Source organism: Excalfactoria chinensis, chromosome 14, assembly GCF_039878825.1.
Source record: "Excalfactoria chinensis isolate bCotChi1 chromosome 14, bCotChi1.hap2, whole genome shotgun sequence".
NCBI classification, from domain to species: Eukaryota; Metazoa; Chordata; class Aves; order Galliformes; family Phasianidae; genus Excalfactoria; species Excalfactoria chinensis.
In genome coordinates, this window is record NC_092838.1 from 12,762,807 (window position 1) to 12,778,117 (window position 15,311).

Consider the following 15,311-nt stretch of genomic DNA (forward strand, 5'->3'; position numbering starts at 1 on the left):
GAGTTCGGGAGTTCTTCATTGTTAGAGATGTTCTCCCTGATTCTGAAGAAAAACCATCATTCCTTTGGAGTTTGTCTAAGTCCTTGTATCATTCTCGTTCTTTTTTGTACTTGTAAACACTGCCCAAACATTTCCGACTCACACGACCCACAATTTTAGTTTGTTATTAAAGGCATTTCTCATTTTTAATAAGTAAAACAAGGCAACTTAACCATTTTCCTTTTTTTTTTTTTTTTATTTTTATTTTTTTTATTTGAGACACATAGCAAAAATGCTGAAATATCAAACATTTCCTCAGTAGCTACAATATTGCCACTATGTACAAAATATCTGATAAATGTACTACACATATAAAAATACAGTATGCCTTACATATATACAGTACAATGTGCAAAACATATGGCATTCAAACATATGGAATTGATTTTAGGGGTGCAAACAACAAATACAAAGGCATCATGGTTTCTTATAGAAAGGCAAAACATAAACCACGCCCTGATTGCCATAATTTGCGTTTAGTAAAGTAGTGCTTAACTGAAGAGGGCCCTAGGAAGAGGCATCTGTTTTCTTCTTTTCACAAAATGAGATGCTAAGACATAATTATGACCGTGAAAATAAGAAGAGAATCCCCTCCTAGGGTTAGCGTCATTTCTACTGCAAGCAGTACTGTGGAAAAAATTCTACCTGGCAAAAAGCCTGTGCTATTACTGAATACAAACTTCTCAAACAACAAAAACAATTCTGTACTCTTAAACATCAAAATCTGCTTTGAAAATATCTACATCCTGAATTTTATAAAAGTACATGTAATACTTTTGGGGATTCACTTTCCTATGCTTCAAAATACAAAGTGCCTTCTTTGGCAATAGAAATGGCAATACTTTGGTTCCTATTTAAATTCTTATATCACTATAATTTATTTTAGGCTGTTTTTTAATCTCTGAACTGTACTTCTTATAAAAATAGTGTGATTGTATAGTTGTTAACCATTCCCTGCTTTTTATTGAGATTTCACTCTCATAGCTTGAATAGCGCTTTTTTTTTGGCTAGAATTTTACATATGCATTTATGCACTTTTAACCTAGAAGTCTATATATTCAGACACTACAGAATGACATGTGTCTCTTTTTTTTGCATTTTATTCATCACAATAAAAGAAATATTTGAGATTAGTTCAGGTTCAGTTTTTAATGGATGCTTTTTATTGGTCACATATATACTACATGCAACTCAATTCCACATCTCTCTCAAAAGGAAACTTCTATTACGACCTAGGAATCATCAGAAAGCAATTTAGTAGGCCACAATAAAAAGAGATTTATCAAGACATTTAGTAGGTATAGGTGGAAGAATATTTTTTCCAGTTTTAATGGAATTTGCTTTAAATTTATAATACACTGAAGATGCTATCCAAATAACTGTATACATCGGTGAGCTTTATCGTGTTTTCATTACATAATGCCCTTCCAGTTAGTTATATTCTTTGACTGTATTTTCTCCGCCTTGAGAACAGTTCAGCAGCTTGTGCTTGGTTTCCAACTACGGTGCCTACACTTTTCAGGCATCAGAATGTCTGAGATTATGTAACAGAAGTTTAATATTGAAACTTCTGATCGTTTGCTTCCTTGAAGATAATTCCTGTCGGTCAACTTAGAGATGCCTTGAAAAGAAATTTCAGTATTAAACAGTGATTGCTTCTAACATGGCCTCAGCTCTTTAATGGGCTGGTTTTGCAAGGCTCTCATTACTGAATTAGAAGCTACATTTCTGTAAGGAACAATTGAATAAACTAATTTTATTTTATTTTTTTAGGATGTAACTGCTAAGTTTGTGACAATGATTTGCTAACTCTTTGTAATGTTGCATAAAATTTTGCCAGTAAACTTACTTGTCTTATGTGATACTGTATGGCACTACAAGTGCATTAACAAATACCATTTCTGTACTACCTGAAGGATGTGACTCCTCTTGATTAATACCAGCCCTGTAAAACACACCTGAGCTCCTTCTATGTTAAGAATTGTAAACACCAACTTTTGAATTTCACACTGATAAAATGATATTCTTAATTACTTTGTAAGAATTTAGTAACAGCAGATTCAATAGGATGTGTTGTGTTAGCATATTGTAGTCGCTATATGGCAAATTTAGTGCCACTGCTTCCTTCTGCAACTGTTCTCCTAATGAGAAATATTCAGTGCTGTACAGTTGAACTGCACAGTCATGATTAAATTTCTAAGATGTGTTGTATCTGTGTAAGAAAAATTATAATGCAAAACATGCACACACACAAATCTAAGCAAAAGCTATTTCTGCCATAACCTGTGTATATAACTGTGGCAAATATATCACATTTCAGAACAATGGCTGTAGCAAACCATCATATATAAGGTTTTAATACATACAACCCTCAAATGTACAAAAGAAGTAATCACACATCCCCCACACCAGAATATCTGTACTTTGAAAACTAAAATGATCCCTTAAATTTTTTTTTGTTTGTTTTGTTTTTTTGTTTTTGTTCCCCTCCCCCCAAATCCCAAATAGACTTTTAGAGCAGAAAGCTATACTGTACTGCTAACAACACATCTCAGCTGTTTGGGTTTATTTCTGCACATAGATTCCTATGGAGTAATTAACATTCTACACTGCCAATGAGAATAGTTTTGTAGCAAGATGATTTTGCCAGTTTCAAGCATATTTACATGCATATAAAAAATGACAGTACAATCGTTCTAGGTTAATTTATTCTCTAACAATTAATTTACTTGCCTCTTATTTAATCAGAAGGCAGGGTCAAGAAGGGGTAATTGTAACCACATGTACGTGGTACAGTATGTGACGTACCACACACTACGCTGACGGTACTGTAGGACTACATAAATTCCATTCAACGTTGTTCCTATCAGACCAAGAGTCTTTAATTCTTGTTCCAGTAACAGCTGAGGGCACTTTGTATCTCAGAGTATTACCTCCCAAGATAATACAATGAAAAGGAATGCAAAAACTGAATGTACTCAGTGTTATTGAAAAGAGTCAGAGAGCATCAAAATTTAAGGCAGACAATCCACACATGACATTGTACTCAAGTACAGTAGGCACAGCAAGAAAGAATAACGAATTATGCCTTTCAGCTTCTGTTGTGAAAATATTGGTAGATTGTTCTTCTGTTCTTGGTTTCAGAGTAAGTAAACCCTGACCTGTAAAACTACTGAAAACAGATGATGATCTAAAGTGCTGACAGCTGATATGATGCCAGTTTAAACCCCAAATCAGTAATATAATCCAGTATTTCACCTGAAGCCAATGGAATATCTGGAGATGCGGAATTTACAGATAATTCTACAACATTTCATGACAAGAGTATTTGGTTTGATATTAACATGATTATTTCTTTTAATTTTTAAACGTGATTGAGGTTGCTAAGTGGTAAGTATTTTGTGTTTTGCTACTTAAGCTTCATACCGTTCTTAACTTAGTTTCAACAAATTTTGTTTTTGAAGGTTGGTGGAGGAAGGAGTTCTAAAATAAGATCAGTTTTCAGACTAGAAAACATCACCTTTTCACTGCTCAAGAAAGGCAGTCCTAATTTAGAAACACACTAATATGGAAAAATTCCAATTTTATCAGCCTGCCTCAACCATAAAAACATTTAACAGCTATCATGAGAAACACCACTGCAAAATTTCCAGGTATTTTACCAGCATTGTTTAGTTTGCTTTTCCTGACTTCACATAACAGACTCAGAGACAACAACTCATGGCTTTTAAATTTTCATGCACTGTATTATGCAGTAAGAGTTAATTCTATTGTTATCTGTACGTATGAAATATACCTTCTCACCACAGAATGGTATATCCTGATCATGTGCCCTTTATAGTTTTCTGTGTGTGCTATTTGGGATTCTTACTGAGCCTGTTTACATTCCCTGATGTCGTGTAGTGGTAGACGGAGCTGTTCAAGAGATAAAAGTGTTTTTTAGGAAATGATCACTTTCCTGTCAGTATTGTCTTCTGCAGCTCAGCTCAATCCTGCAAACACCTTTTACTAGGGGCACTGGTACTGTTCCTGCATAGATGTTTGTAGGATCATTGAGCATAACAGCATCATTTAAACTTTTTTTGCTTCCTCAGAATGTTCTAAGATGCCGAGATAGTGTATTCAATGAAGTAAAAATATCCTCAATGACAAATTAAGATATTATATTCATTACGGTAATTTCTTCAGAGTACTGTTCCCCTCTGTTCACAAAAATAATCTATACAAAGTTTAAAAGAGTATACAAATAACTGTCTGATATACATTAAAACCCAGCTATTAAATCCAGAGCATTGAAATAGAAAATTCAGTGTTCTCAATATTTCTTGGCCAAGCTACAGTGAATTTCTCGCAGTTATGCTTAATATCCCTTTGGATGCGGTTAAGTTCTTCCCTCATGATTAAAGAATGGGGAAGTTTTAAAAGCCACAAAACCAAAATACAAAGACAACTTGAACAAATTAAGAGTCTAGATTTACGAAGCTTCACTGAACCAGCCAGTGTTTCTACTTGCCTTTGCCCTCACAATTCAATTTGAACCTGGCTCAGGCTATCCACAGGAACAATGAAGTGCAGTGATATCTCAACCTCCCTCAAACATTTGCTCGCTGCGTCAATAAGGACATTTGAAATCTCTCCCATGTTTTCTTCTCTAAGATGAACCACGCTGTGTTGTTCATTTAAGCATTACAGAGTCAGAGACATAACTTCTTTCTTATGTATTTGTGATGCATTTCCCTTGTCGTGCATTGAAACAGTAATACAATCATCCTTTCTTGACTTGTAAAAGACAGCTTTCAGAGAGCCCTGACCTGCATTAATGGTAGAAGCATGGAGTAATTCACTGTTGTAAATGTGAACATCAAAAAAGAATTACCTTCAAGCATTTGTTCTTACAAACATTTCTATCGTATTTTATTCTAACTGCAATCAAAATATTGTAATAGGATCTCTACAGTAAAAAGAGATTTCCAGGTCATTTTCTTATTGGCTTCAGCTTAATCCCAGTGCAACTGTAGGTCTTGAGTATCTAGAAAGTCAGTGGAAAATACGCTGGGGGCAGTGGAATTGAGAGGAGTGAGTCCAGATGAAGAGCTGGGCATTGTAATGTCTAGCCATTCCATATTGTCTAAATTTGTGTCGGGAAGGTCAAGAGATAGACAAGAACTATTAGTGGTAAACTGCGGGTCAGATGTTTCCATGGGTGAATGAGAGTGATCTAAAATGCCGGAGTGATTAAGCAGATCATTCTGGAGGTCTTCAATTAAAGAAAACGACTCTCGGTCCACATTACCACTTGTCAATTGAGGAATTTCATTACCTGAAGGCAAAGTTCCATCCAAGAGGGCTTCAAGTTGGTTTTCCAGACTCATAGACAAGCTGGTTGTTGGTTCTAAGGACACGGCAGGAGGGGCCATTTGGATCTGTGGTGGTGGGCGGGATATCACTGTATTTACTGGCATCGTGGTGATGTTGGCTGTTACTGGTCTCATTTTAGAAATGGGAGATGGTTCTTCCTTTATTGGAAGGGAAATCTCTGTAATAATAATAATAAAAACAAACAAACAACAAACCTGAATTCAGAATAGACTGTGACATTTCTTCACACTTACAACTACTCCTTTTTTTTCCCACTTCCTCTTTAGGTGTGCCTACAATGAACTTCAATGGAGTAAGACGTACATCAGACTAAGAATGTCAGATACTCTGTGAACAACAAAGTACGTCAGGCTCCAGAGTTCTGCTTTCAATAATACTCCAGCTGATAAGAATAATTTTATCAGAATGAACAGCCTTCTAGATCTCAACTTTACCTCCAGTTTATAATTTAGAGTTTTAAATATAAGTAGTTTTTATAGTTTTATGTATAGTTTATAGTTTTATAAATAGTTTTATTTCTATTATATATAACTCTTCTGATTAACTAGAATAATTAAGGAACCAACACATTCCCTCCCTGAGGAAAGAATACCTGAACCAATTTTCAGTTTGTCCCTGCTGACTCCCACGTCGCCCTTGACGAATTACTCTTTGAGATCAATTAATGCCATTAGGACAATTTTATAACTGATTCTAAAATTTAAAATTAGTCTTCTGTCAAAAGGACCATGTAAATTAGTGACAGTAAAAGGAAATACAGTGAATAAATTCCAGAAATGCTTCTATGTGAATGGAGTCAAAGTAAGGTGTAGAACGTTTCAATATTTCTGACAGACCAGAACATGCAAATAAATCCCCTAACACTGATGATGTTTCTGACAGAAAAAATATACCTGATATTTTGCATCACTTTTCCAAGCCAAAAAACATGTTCATAACATCTGTGTAAAAGCAGCTATTAAATCAAAACTGTTGGGAAAGGAACCCTCTCAGTCTTGTAAAATGCATGAATAAACTAAACATTTTTCAGTGCAGAATGTGCTTATGTAAATGTAAGAGCCCTGCATACTTATCTCCTTCATGATCAGAACATGATTTTGCTTTTCTGATGGCAAGCAGAGACCCACTGTTACCTTCAAGATCAATTAGGTTTAATAATGTAATATTTGGAGCAAATATTTCAATAAGCACCCTCATGTTTCACACATCCATTGTTTCAGAAGTAGGGCTCCTCCAACTACCAATGAATTGTTCCAACAAAAGCACTGAAAGCAACTGTGAATTTAGCAGGAATTGTTCACTGCACAAGTCACCTGTCTTACACTATCACTGTCTTCTCCATTTTCTTCAGCTGAATCTGCAATTTCTTTTGAAGAAGATAAAATACCTACACGTATAACGTATGACTGAAGTCAGTCATTTATGTCCTGATATCCACTGCTGTCAAGATAATTATAAGGCAGCAGTACAAAACACTTAATTGAATTGCTTGGCGTCAAAATATCCCCCAGTATTGTAATGGCTTCTTAGTCTACAAAGCTTAATTATGCCTGAAAACATTCTTTTACTTCAAGGCTACTTTGTATATTGTTTTAGTTATTTCACTTCCCTGCTGACAGCTGTCTTACTTCAACTGACACAGAATTAATATCTCTGTCTTTAATATCTCTATGTAACTTATACAGAGCTTTCCCAACAATGTATCTTTGATCCGTAGAGCTGTTAATAGACGGTTGTATTTAATGAAATGTTAAGATCATAATATTTCAACTCTTATTCTATTTATGGTATTATTTCAAAATATTATGAATTTGTGCAAGTTTTTCAATTTTGGTAAAATACATCTGTGCTAACCTAAGGTGTTCTTTTAATCATTTGAATGCTGTGTGGACTGTAGCAATGGTCTGCTTGAGATAATTTACCAGCAGAGAATTTCAACAGCTGGCTGACTGACTGTATGTGTTTTGGTAATTGTCTTCTCTAAAATGTAATTAATGCAAACCTTCGGAAGTACTAGTTTCACCCAGATTTGATATTTCCTGTCCTTGGAAGAATTCTTTCAATTCTTTGATTAATATATTGTTCTTATTACCAGCTTCAGTTCTATACATCACATAAAATTTTCTTGGCTTACCTCCACTCTTGATGAGAATATCAAAAAGATCATCCATCTGCTGACTGTGTGCGCTGGAAATCTGTAATACGTGAGAAAAGTGTTATTCTTGTTCATGTAGTATTAAGTTTCTAAGCTGACTGAGATCCTTGCTTCTCTGAATAGTACCAACCCTATCTATGATCAGCACTAAAATTCTTTGTATGAAATTGCGTATCTAGAAAACCGAGTTTGGAGAGACACCTATAATCTGTCTCATTGGTTGGAGACCAAAGGATTGGGAAAAAAGTATGAAAAGAAAAACAGATTTCATGGAGGCTACCTAGAAGAGAGATGCAGAAAAGTGGGGATAAGGGCAATAGCTATACCTCTGCAGCAGGAAAATACTTGGAGGCTGTACCTCCTGCTTTCTCTTCAGAGAGAACTTGTGAGTAGTCACCACACAAGATATATATATATACACACATACACATATATATTTACTAGTTGTAGATTCACGTGTTTCTTAAGAGTGGAGAGAAAGTGTTAACTTTGTTTACCTGTTTTAAACACTCATCTCCTGAATGTCTGAACCTTAAGCAAAAGATAAACAAGCTCCACAAACACTCAAGCTTAGTAGAGACTTGTTTGAAGGTCTCAGAACTAAAGCTGTGTTTAAAACACTGGTGAAAGCAGTTTGTCTTCAGGAAACGTGGGATCTGAGAAGGGGCCTGCGGAGAGACGCTCTGCTAGCTGGCAGTGATGTGGTCACTTATCAAGCTTATTTCAATTACCATGTTAATGTTATGGAACTTGAGAAGGTCCAAACCGTTTAGAACTTTGACTTTCTTTTAACAGTTGTTGAAGGAAAAACACAACAAGTGAAACCTATATACAGAACGCCTGATATGTTCAATATATATTCTTTTTTTTTTTAACATTAGTTGCACATTAATGATACATTTTAACCACTCAGATGAGGGAAACACACAGAGAAGTCAGGGGAAGATGTGTGGGAACTACTTTACAACAAAGTCTCTATGTTTACAGAAAACATCTTTTTCGAGAGTGAGGGTAGGATTCAATTGCCTGCAGATGAGCATTGAAGCGCTTAGGATTATCACAGCTGCTTCTCCAGGGGGCATGGCATTCTAGTATGTCCCATGTCATTTGTGCCTTCATTGTGAGAAGATGTGCCAAGAACATAAGAAATGCAGTTAGATACCCATGCTTCTGTGCACTTGCCACCATAAAGACAGCACTGAACGCTAAGTCAGAGTTGTCTCTTTTGGGATGGTTCTAATACACATGAAGTGTGTGTTCATTAGATTTATTTATAACTTCCTTTCTGTATGAAGGATATACAATAATACAGTCAATACGGTCTGCTGAATTATTCACTAAGCTCACCATATACAGCATCCTTTCAAAGAAATGTGTACTTAAGTATGTATATGTTTGCCTGTATGCACATGAACGCTTGCACACATTTTCCTCAAGTTTCCTCCCTTTGGAAAGCATTAACACACTTCAGTGTGGAACAACTGCAGTTATTGTTGAGCAGTGACAGCAGCATTATCCCAGCTGTATGTTTCACCAGCTGGTGAATCTAAAAGTTAGTTATGTGTCTCTTAATTTAATCAAAAGGAACAAGAGGAGTCCTGCAGTTAGGAAACGCTAATGAAGTATAATAGAAAATCTTGACACTAAAGAAAAAACTACACTAAGCAACGACTTTCATAATTCTAAAAAATGTAGAATGTTTTGCAAGGACTAAACAAGTAAAAAGAACTACCTCACGGTGAGATGTCTGAATACTGCGGGTCTGTTTTATGGCCTCTTCATAACGGGGAGGGTCTTTTGTCTTGGATACCGTGTTGTTGAAGAGGGGCTGCTGAACAGTGTAAGACTGGGCTTGAGATGGGGAGCCAGGCTGTGTGAAATAACAAAATAATGACTGAACAGTACATTTTAATGAAATTGAAATGTATCAAGATACACAGATTATCTTGTTCTGTCGTACCAACCTACACACTTATGGTATAATCAGAGGAATAAAATAAAGCTTTTCACACACAAATATACATATATGCACTACTAAAATCTACAAAACATCTTTTTTCGAGTGAACTGCAACATAGCCACCCATTATTTAAGAACAACGAAATCAAACAGAACTGTGTTGTGGAGTACTGTCGGGCTACTCTTACCTTATTAGGAGGAGCAGGTCCATTCTGCACAGAGGGAGTCTGATTATTACCACTTTGAATGTTAGAGTTTGATGCTTTATTTATAAAAGATTGTGAAGGTGTTGTAACCGGCGCAGTCTGATAGGAAAACACTGTAGATGATGTGGTAGGTGGAAAAACCTGTAAAGGTTTAAGATATTAGTCTTAATATTTCAGTTTTTAAATTACTGCAACTGGGTAAATGACATTAAAAAGTCTTAAACTTTTTTTTAAAATTTGTTTAAGTACTTGCTTAACTTTCCTGTTAAGGGAATGCCATTTATACCTGCTTTTCGCTCTGGTGGATTAATTTGTAGAGCTAGAGCAAATATACTTTGAAAGAAACTTTGTGTGGGAACATGCTTTCATACACTCCAGATAAATAAAACACTTCCTTGCAACTCTCCAAGAAGCACGATAGTGTATAATTTAATTTTTCTGAAATACCTTCAGGAATACGGAGCAGCTTAATACAGAGTGTGTGATTTCCTTACTGAGTGGGCAGTCAACAAAATGAACTAATTTCTGGTGTTACCCAAATGGCTCCTGAACACTGACCGGATGTGGCACTGACCATCTCTCTCTGGGAAACCTGTCTCAGTGTCTGACTACCCTCATGGCCTGAACATTCTTCCTTATGTCCAGTTTGAACCTCCCCAGGTGCTGCTCTGTGCCGTTCCCTCGTGTTCTATCACTGGTTCACAGGGAGAAGAGAGTGGTGCTTCTCCCTGCACTTCCCCTCCTCAGGAAGTTGCAGAGGCCAATGAGGTTCATTTCTCAACCTCTTCTCCAAACTGGACAACCTCAGTCTCTCCTCACAGGACATGCCCTCCAGCCCTTTTTAATGGGGCAATCTTGAGTGCATAAGGCTGCCCTTTTTAATTCAGTATCACACAGATACCTTAATGACAAAAGTGAGAGAAAATCTTAGGTAAGGGAAGAAGATAAAGCTAGGATAAGCTTTGCAGAGCAGAGTTTTAACACCAAAAGATGTCTGCTGTGAGAGGAATTAATGCAGCTTGTTAGCCATATGGATCATCTGTGTGTATTTTCCAGCTGTTCACAGCTAAGCTGAACAGCTGGGGAGATGTATCCTTGTTAATGAATGAACTGAAGAACAAGGGCCACTTGGGGACTGGCATGCAAAGAGAAAGCTCAAGTGTGTAGCACAAAGTAGAAGCAATCATCAGCTGGTTTGCATATAAATCTAAGCTCCTTGAGAAAGTCTAAAAGGATTCAAGAGAAACTAGTTCAGAAAAACAACTATTAATGGAGATGATTATCATTAGGAAGGCTAACTTCACTAAAAAGTGTTACTTTAATGATCAGCATTACTGACAGTCCACCAGCTGTAATGGCTCAATATACCTGCTGAAATATCTAAGGCTCATGAATGCAAACAGGCGACAGGTAGAACTAATGCTGAATGCATGAAAGCTGTTCTGATCTATTGTGCTGCATTAGTGTTTTACATTCTGATGTTAAAAAAAAAAAGTAATTGCACTGGCAGTTTTCTTATATAAAAGATGGCAGTGGAAACTTCTGAATTGAATACATAGCTAAGGATGACTGGAAAATTTATGTATGGGAGCTATCCAGTCAACAAGATAAGATTAGCTCCATAGCAAACCCAAACAGTTCTGGCTTCAGTAGGATAACTTCAATGCCCATGAAATTAAACATCTTGAACAGGCAGGCTGGAGAGCAACAATGCTCATTTAGTTGTGTTCCCCTTTTCTCTAGTGAGCTGTCTCGAGCGAGATTGGCAGTTACCTAACTTATCAAAATTATCCTCTCATTTTGAAATGTTAATTGGTTCTCAGTTATTCTTTCTATGGGGCAAACTTGAAAACCTTGTTCTCCTAAGTCACTGGAACCTTAGAGACCACAGCACTGATAAAGAAGCTAAACTAATCTCTTAGTTTCCGGATGAGGCTCAAAGGAGGAGAAAGCTCTTTCTTATGAGTGTTTAGTGCTGTTATCAGTCACCAAGTGAACATGACTGGGTTGTGCATCCAGTGCTGCTGCACATCTGTTCTGGAATGAGAAATTTCAGAACTGACAGTTTTGCGTACAGAGGAAGAGGAGAATGTCTCTGCATTATTCCTTGCATTCCTCAGTAAGAGAATTATTCAAGGTGTGGAGTGGTTTTGACTCTTTGGAACTGCTGTCCCTAGTATCTTGAGTCTGTATCTTTCTTCATCACTGAGGATGAATCAAGGAAAGTGGGAGCACTGAAAGCATGAACATCTGTAGTCATAGGTAAAAGCTTTCTCTGAAAAAACACCTACAAGAATCCTCCATTTTGAGATGATGGCAAACAGCAGAAATTAATTGGAATAGCTGCTAAACCACTTGTGCCAGGCACGAGAAGGAATGGAGTGTGTGTTATAAGAGTACCTTTAAGACAAAAAAAAAAGTCTTTAGCCTTCGGTATTTACTTTTAGCTGCAAAAGTAGCCCTGAACAGATGACAGTGTTGGAAAGAGGATGAGTTACTAGCCCATGTTATCCCATACAATGATGTACAGAGATATTAAGAGCTTGTATATGACACATATGACACACAAAAGTTTGTAAAAGTGCTGCCTAGAATTAGAATACATGATAGTACATCTCTTAACGCTTATTGCTATCCACAAACCTTTCTGATTTGTTGGGTCTGACCAAGTGCATGCTGCGTGATGGTGTTTTGCTTTGATTGTGGAGTATGCATCTTAGGTGCTGTCTGGACCAGGCCAGAGGAAGGAATAGGAGCGGGTATTTGTGATGGGGTCTGTATTCCAGCCTGTGATTGAGCCTAAAGGATGAAGATAAAATATTCACATTATTTGTATCTCACAGTAAATTACATTATGTAAAAATCTGTTTGCATAGGTTTCTGCGGAATAGCTACAGGATGTATTCCAAGAGGTATCAATGCGAGCCGTGAACAGGAAAGAATAATTTTCTTCTCTCTGGTGCTGGTAGGCTCCAGCTGTAGAGTGTTATTTATTTTGGCACCACAGTTTAAGAACAATGAACACAAACTGGAGAGGGCCCAATAGAGAGCAATGAAAATAGCAGGAGATAAAGAGAGCACAACCAATAAGGGATGAAAAAAAATGGATTTTAGTAACCCTGAAGGCAAAACTGATGAAGCAATGTGACAAGATTTCTAGCACGTAAAAAAAAGCTGTTATAAGAAAATCATTGCAGTTTTTAAAGGCAAGTTGCATCTAGCCCCAGGAAAGGTAGTTTGAGTTGGAAGTTAAGAAAACTTCCTGCAGTATCAAGGAAGTGAAACACCAGAAAAAGCTGCTTAAGGTTTTTACAGAATTCTATCAGGATTCCAGAACAATTTAGTCAGAGATCTGTGTGGGTGGAGTAGCTTTTACACTGCAGATGGTAGGCTCCAACCCCATCACAACTTCACAGTCCTCATAAGGGCTACTAAATGCGTCTGCACACATACTAGCACCAAAGCCCAAACCCATAATATACCATAACATCAAGCACACACTGGAACTGAAACAGCTTGGCTTTGTAACCATGAGAGTGGTAGGTGATTTCATCCAGCTAGCAGGCAACAGCATTGCCCTGGGAAGTGTATGTTTAATTCTACCACAGATCAAGACTATAATCAACCTGGTCAGATTTCTCTTGTAGCTCTACATTTATATCCTATTCTGCTTTATGCTGCATTTATTCAGAGTGATATGACCTTATAACCAGCCTGGAAATATTACTTGTGTAAACATGGTTTCTTTTTATAACTCTCCTGGAGCTCTGCAACCTAGTGTTCATATTTTTAAATGTAATAAGCCACCAGAACACAATGAAGTTTGAATATGTATTTTTAAAGCAGGTATACCTTGAAATAAAATGCTGGGTTTTAAGCTGAGTTTGTTTGTTTGTTTTGAGCTACAGAGGTGGAATTTGTTATTTGGTACTATATATATAAAACAACTGTGTGCAGAAGGAATATATGTTAAAACAACTACTGTTTGAGAACAATTCCTAGAAGTTATAAACAGGTTGGCTCTTAAAGAGTTTCTAATTTTTTCACTAAAGCAAAAACAAGCCTGATTTTTACCAGTTAATCTTATAAGCAACACATTTTTCAATCTACATTTAGTTAAGCAAATATTGACATGTGTTTTAGTGGTGAAAAATGAAAACATTCATACCTGTAGCTTTATATTTCCAACTGGTAGCTGCACTGAAGTAGTAGAATTAGGTCCCTGGATAGACAGTGGAAGGAGCAGCTGTGCAGTTCCTTGGGCTGTCAGTAAAGCTTGGGGTTGGGCAACAACTGCGGTTTGTGGTTGCCTCTGTGGATTAACATAAAATTGAGAAATCGCATTCTGGGGGTCAGCTTTGGCCACAGGTATCTCTTGCTTGATGATAACTGCCTTTTTGGCAACTGGATTCTGTCCACTAGTGTATACTGACTGTCCTAAAGGATGACTGGCTACAGATACAGACTGACTTGTGCTTGAGCAATCAGTAAGAGCATTTTCATCTTTGACAGCAGTACTGAGTTGCTTCTGTTCCAAAGCAGCTGAGTTAGCAGAAGTCTGAGACTGTTGTCCCCTTTTTTCAACCTCAAGTTGCATTTTCAGCACTTCCACAAGTTTCTGCTCTTGTTCCAGTTTCCTTTTAAGCTCTTCTATCTGTTTTTCTTTTTCTTGAAGCTTGCGGTCCTTTTCTGCTACATCAAATTCCATGCTTGAGATGTTTCCACTACTACGATTCTGATTATCATCGCTTGTATTTGTTCTTAGAGGTGAAGTACTTAAGAACTGGGATGGTGACACCATGGTCATCATTTCTGTGAAAGTATCTGCCATACCAGTATCATCCGTGCTTAGGTTAGATTGTTCTGAAGGGGAGGGAGATATAGGCAAAGGAGAGCTAACATTCTCAGTATTTCCTGCTTTGCAGCCAGGTCCAGCAGTTGTTTTTTCTGGAGGAAAGCTGGATATTGAATTAGCCACTGTTTTATTTAGTGTTGTTACAGGAAATGCCACAGCCATTTCCCCTGTGTTACCAGTGGCTCCAGTAGAAGTAGTGACTGTTACAGAGCTGCAAGTAGTGACTCCATTGTTATTAAGATCTTGGTAGGGTTTCAGACGCTCAATGAGATCTGTTTTTGTTCCAGACACTGGTAATCCCCTCAGCTTCAACTCCATTTTAAGCTCTGCTACCTGAGATAAAGTAAGGTATGATAGTAAACGAAGAAAATAACTCTTATATAAAAATAAGTGTACATTTTACCTTGTAACATTTCAGTAAGAAAAATATTTTTCAACACATTCACAAGTTATTTACTTCTCTGGGTTCTAACAGCATGCAAGCATACAGAATCCATGAGTACATTTCCACTACCAGTAACTTACTTTCACTGGTTAAATGGACAAAAACTCTGCAGTGTTCAGCTGCTGCACAATGAATAATTGTGGAGTTATGATGAATTTACATATCTACTAAAAATTTGAAACTGAAAGTTCAGCTTCAATTGTGGGCTAACATCTTCTGAAGAAAAGCTGGCAACAGTGCAAATAAAAGCTCTGACTACTGGCATGCTGAACC

At 37.0% G+C, this 15,311-nt stretch overlaps 1 protein-coding gene across 7 annotated transcripts in view; it reads right to left on the reverse strand.

Moving 5' to 3' along the window:
- Positions 1–255: 255 nt before the first annotated feature.
- MRTFB (myocardin related transcription factor B) overlaps positions 256–15,311 on the reverse strand; it is a 72,154-nt gene continuing 57,098 nt past the window's right edge. For 3 of the 7 annotated variants that reach the window (XM_072349636.1, XM_072349637.1, XM_072349640.1), the window contains 6 exons: positions 13,907–14,926; positions 12,382–12,537; positions 9,721–9,879; positions 9,306–9,443; positions 7,553–7,613; positions 2,524–5,575 (listed from right to left, as the gene is read on the reverse strand). In XM_072349636.1, the coding sequence (XP_072205737.1) occupies positions 5,037–5,575; positions 7,553–7,613; positions 9,306–9,443; positions 9,721–9,879; positions 12,382–12,537; positions 13,907–14,926 (2,073 nt within the window). In that variant the 3' untranslated portion in view covers positions 2,524–5,036. Of the gene's footprint in view, positions 5,576–7,552; positions 7,614–9,305; positions 9,444–9,720; positions 9,880–12,381; positions 12,538–13,906; positions 14,927–15,311 lie in introns of all 7 variants that reach the window. The other 4 variants (XM_072349641.1, XM_072349642.1, XM_072349638.1 and 1 more) reach the window with 3 other exon arrangements.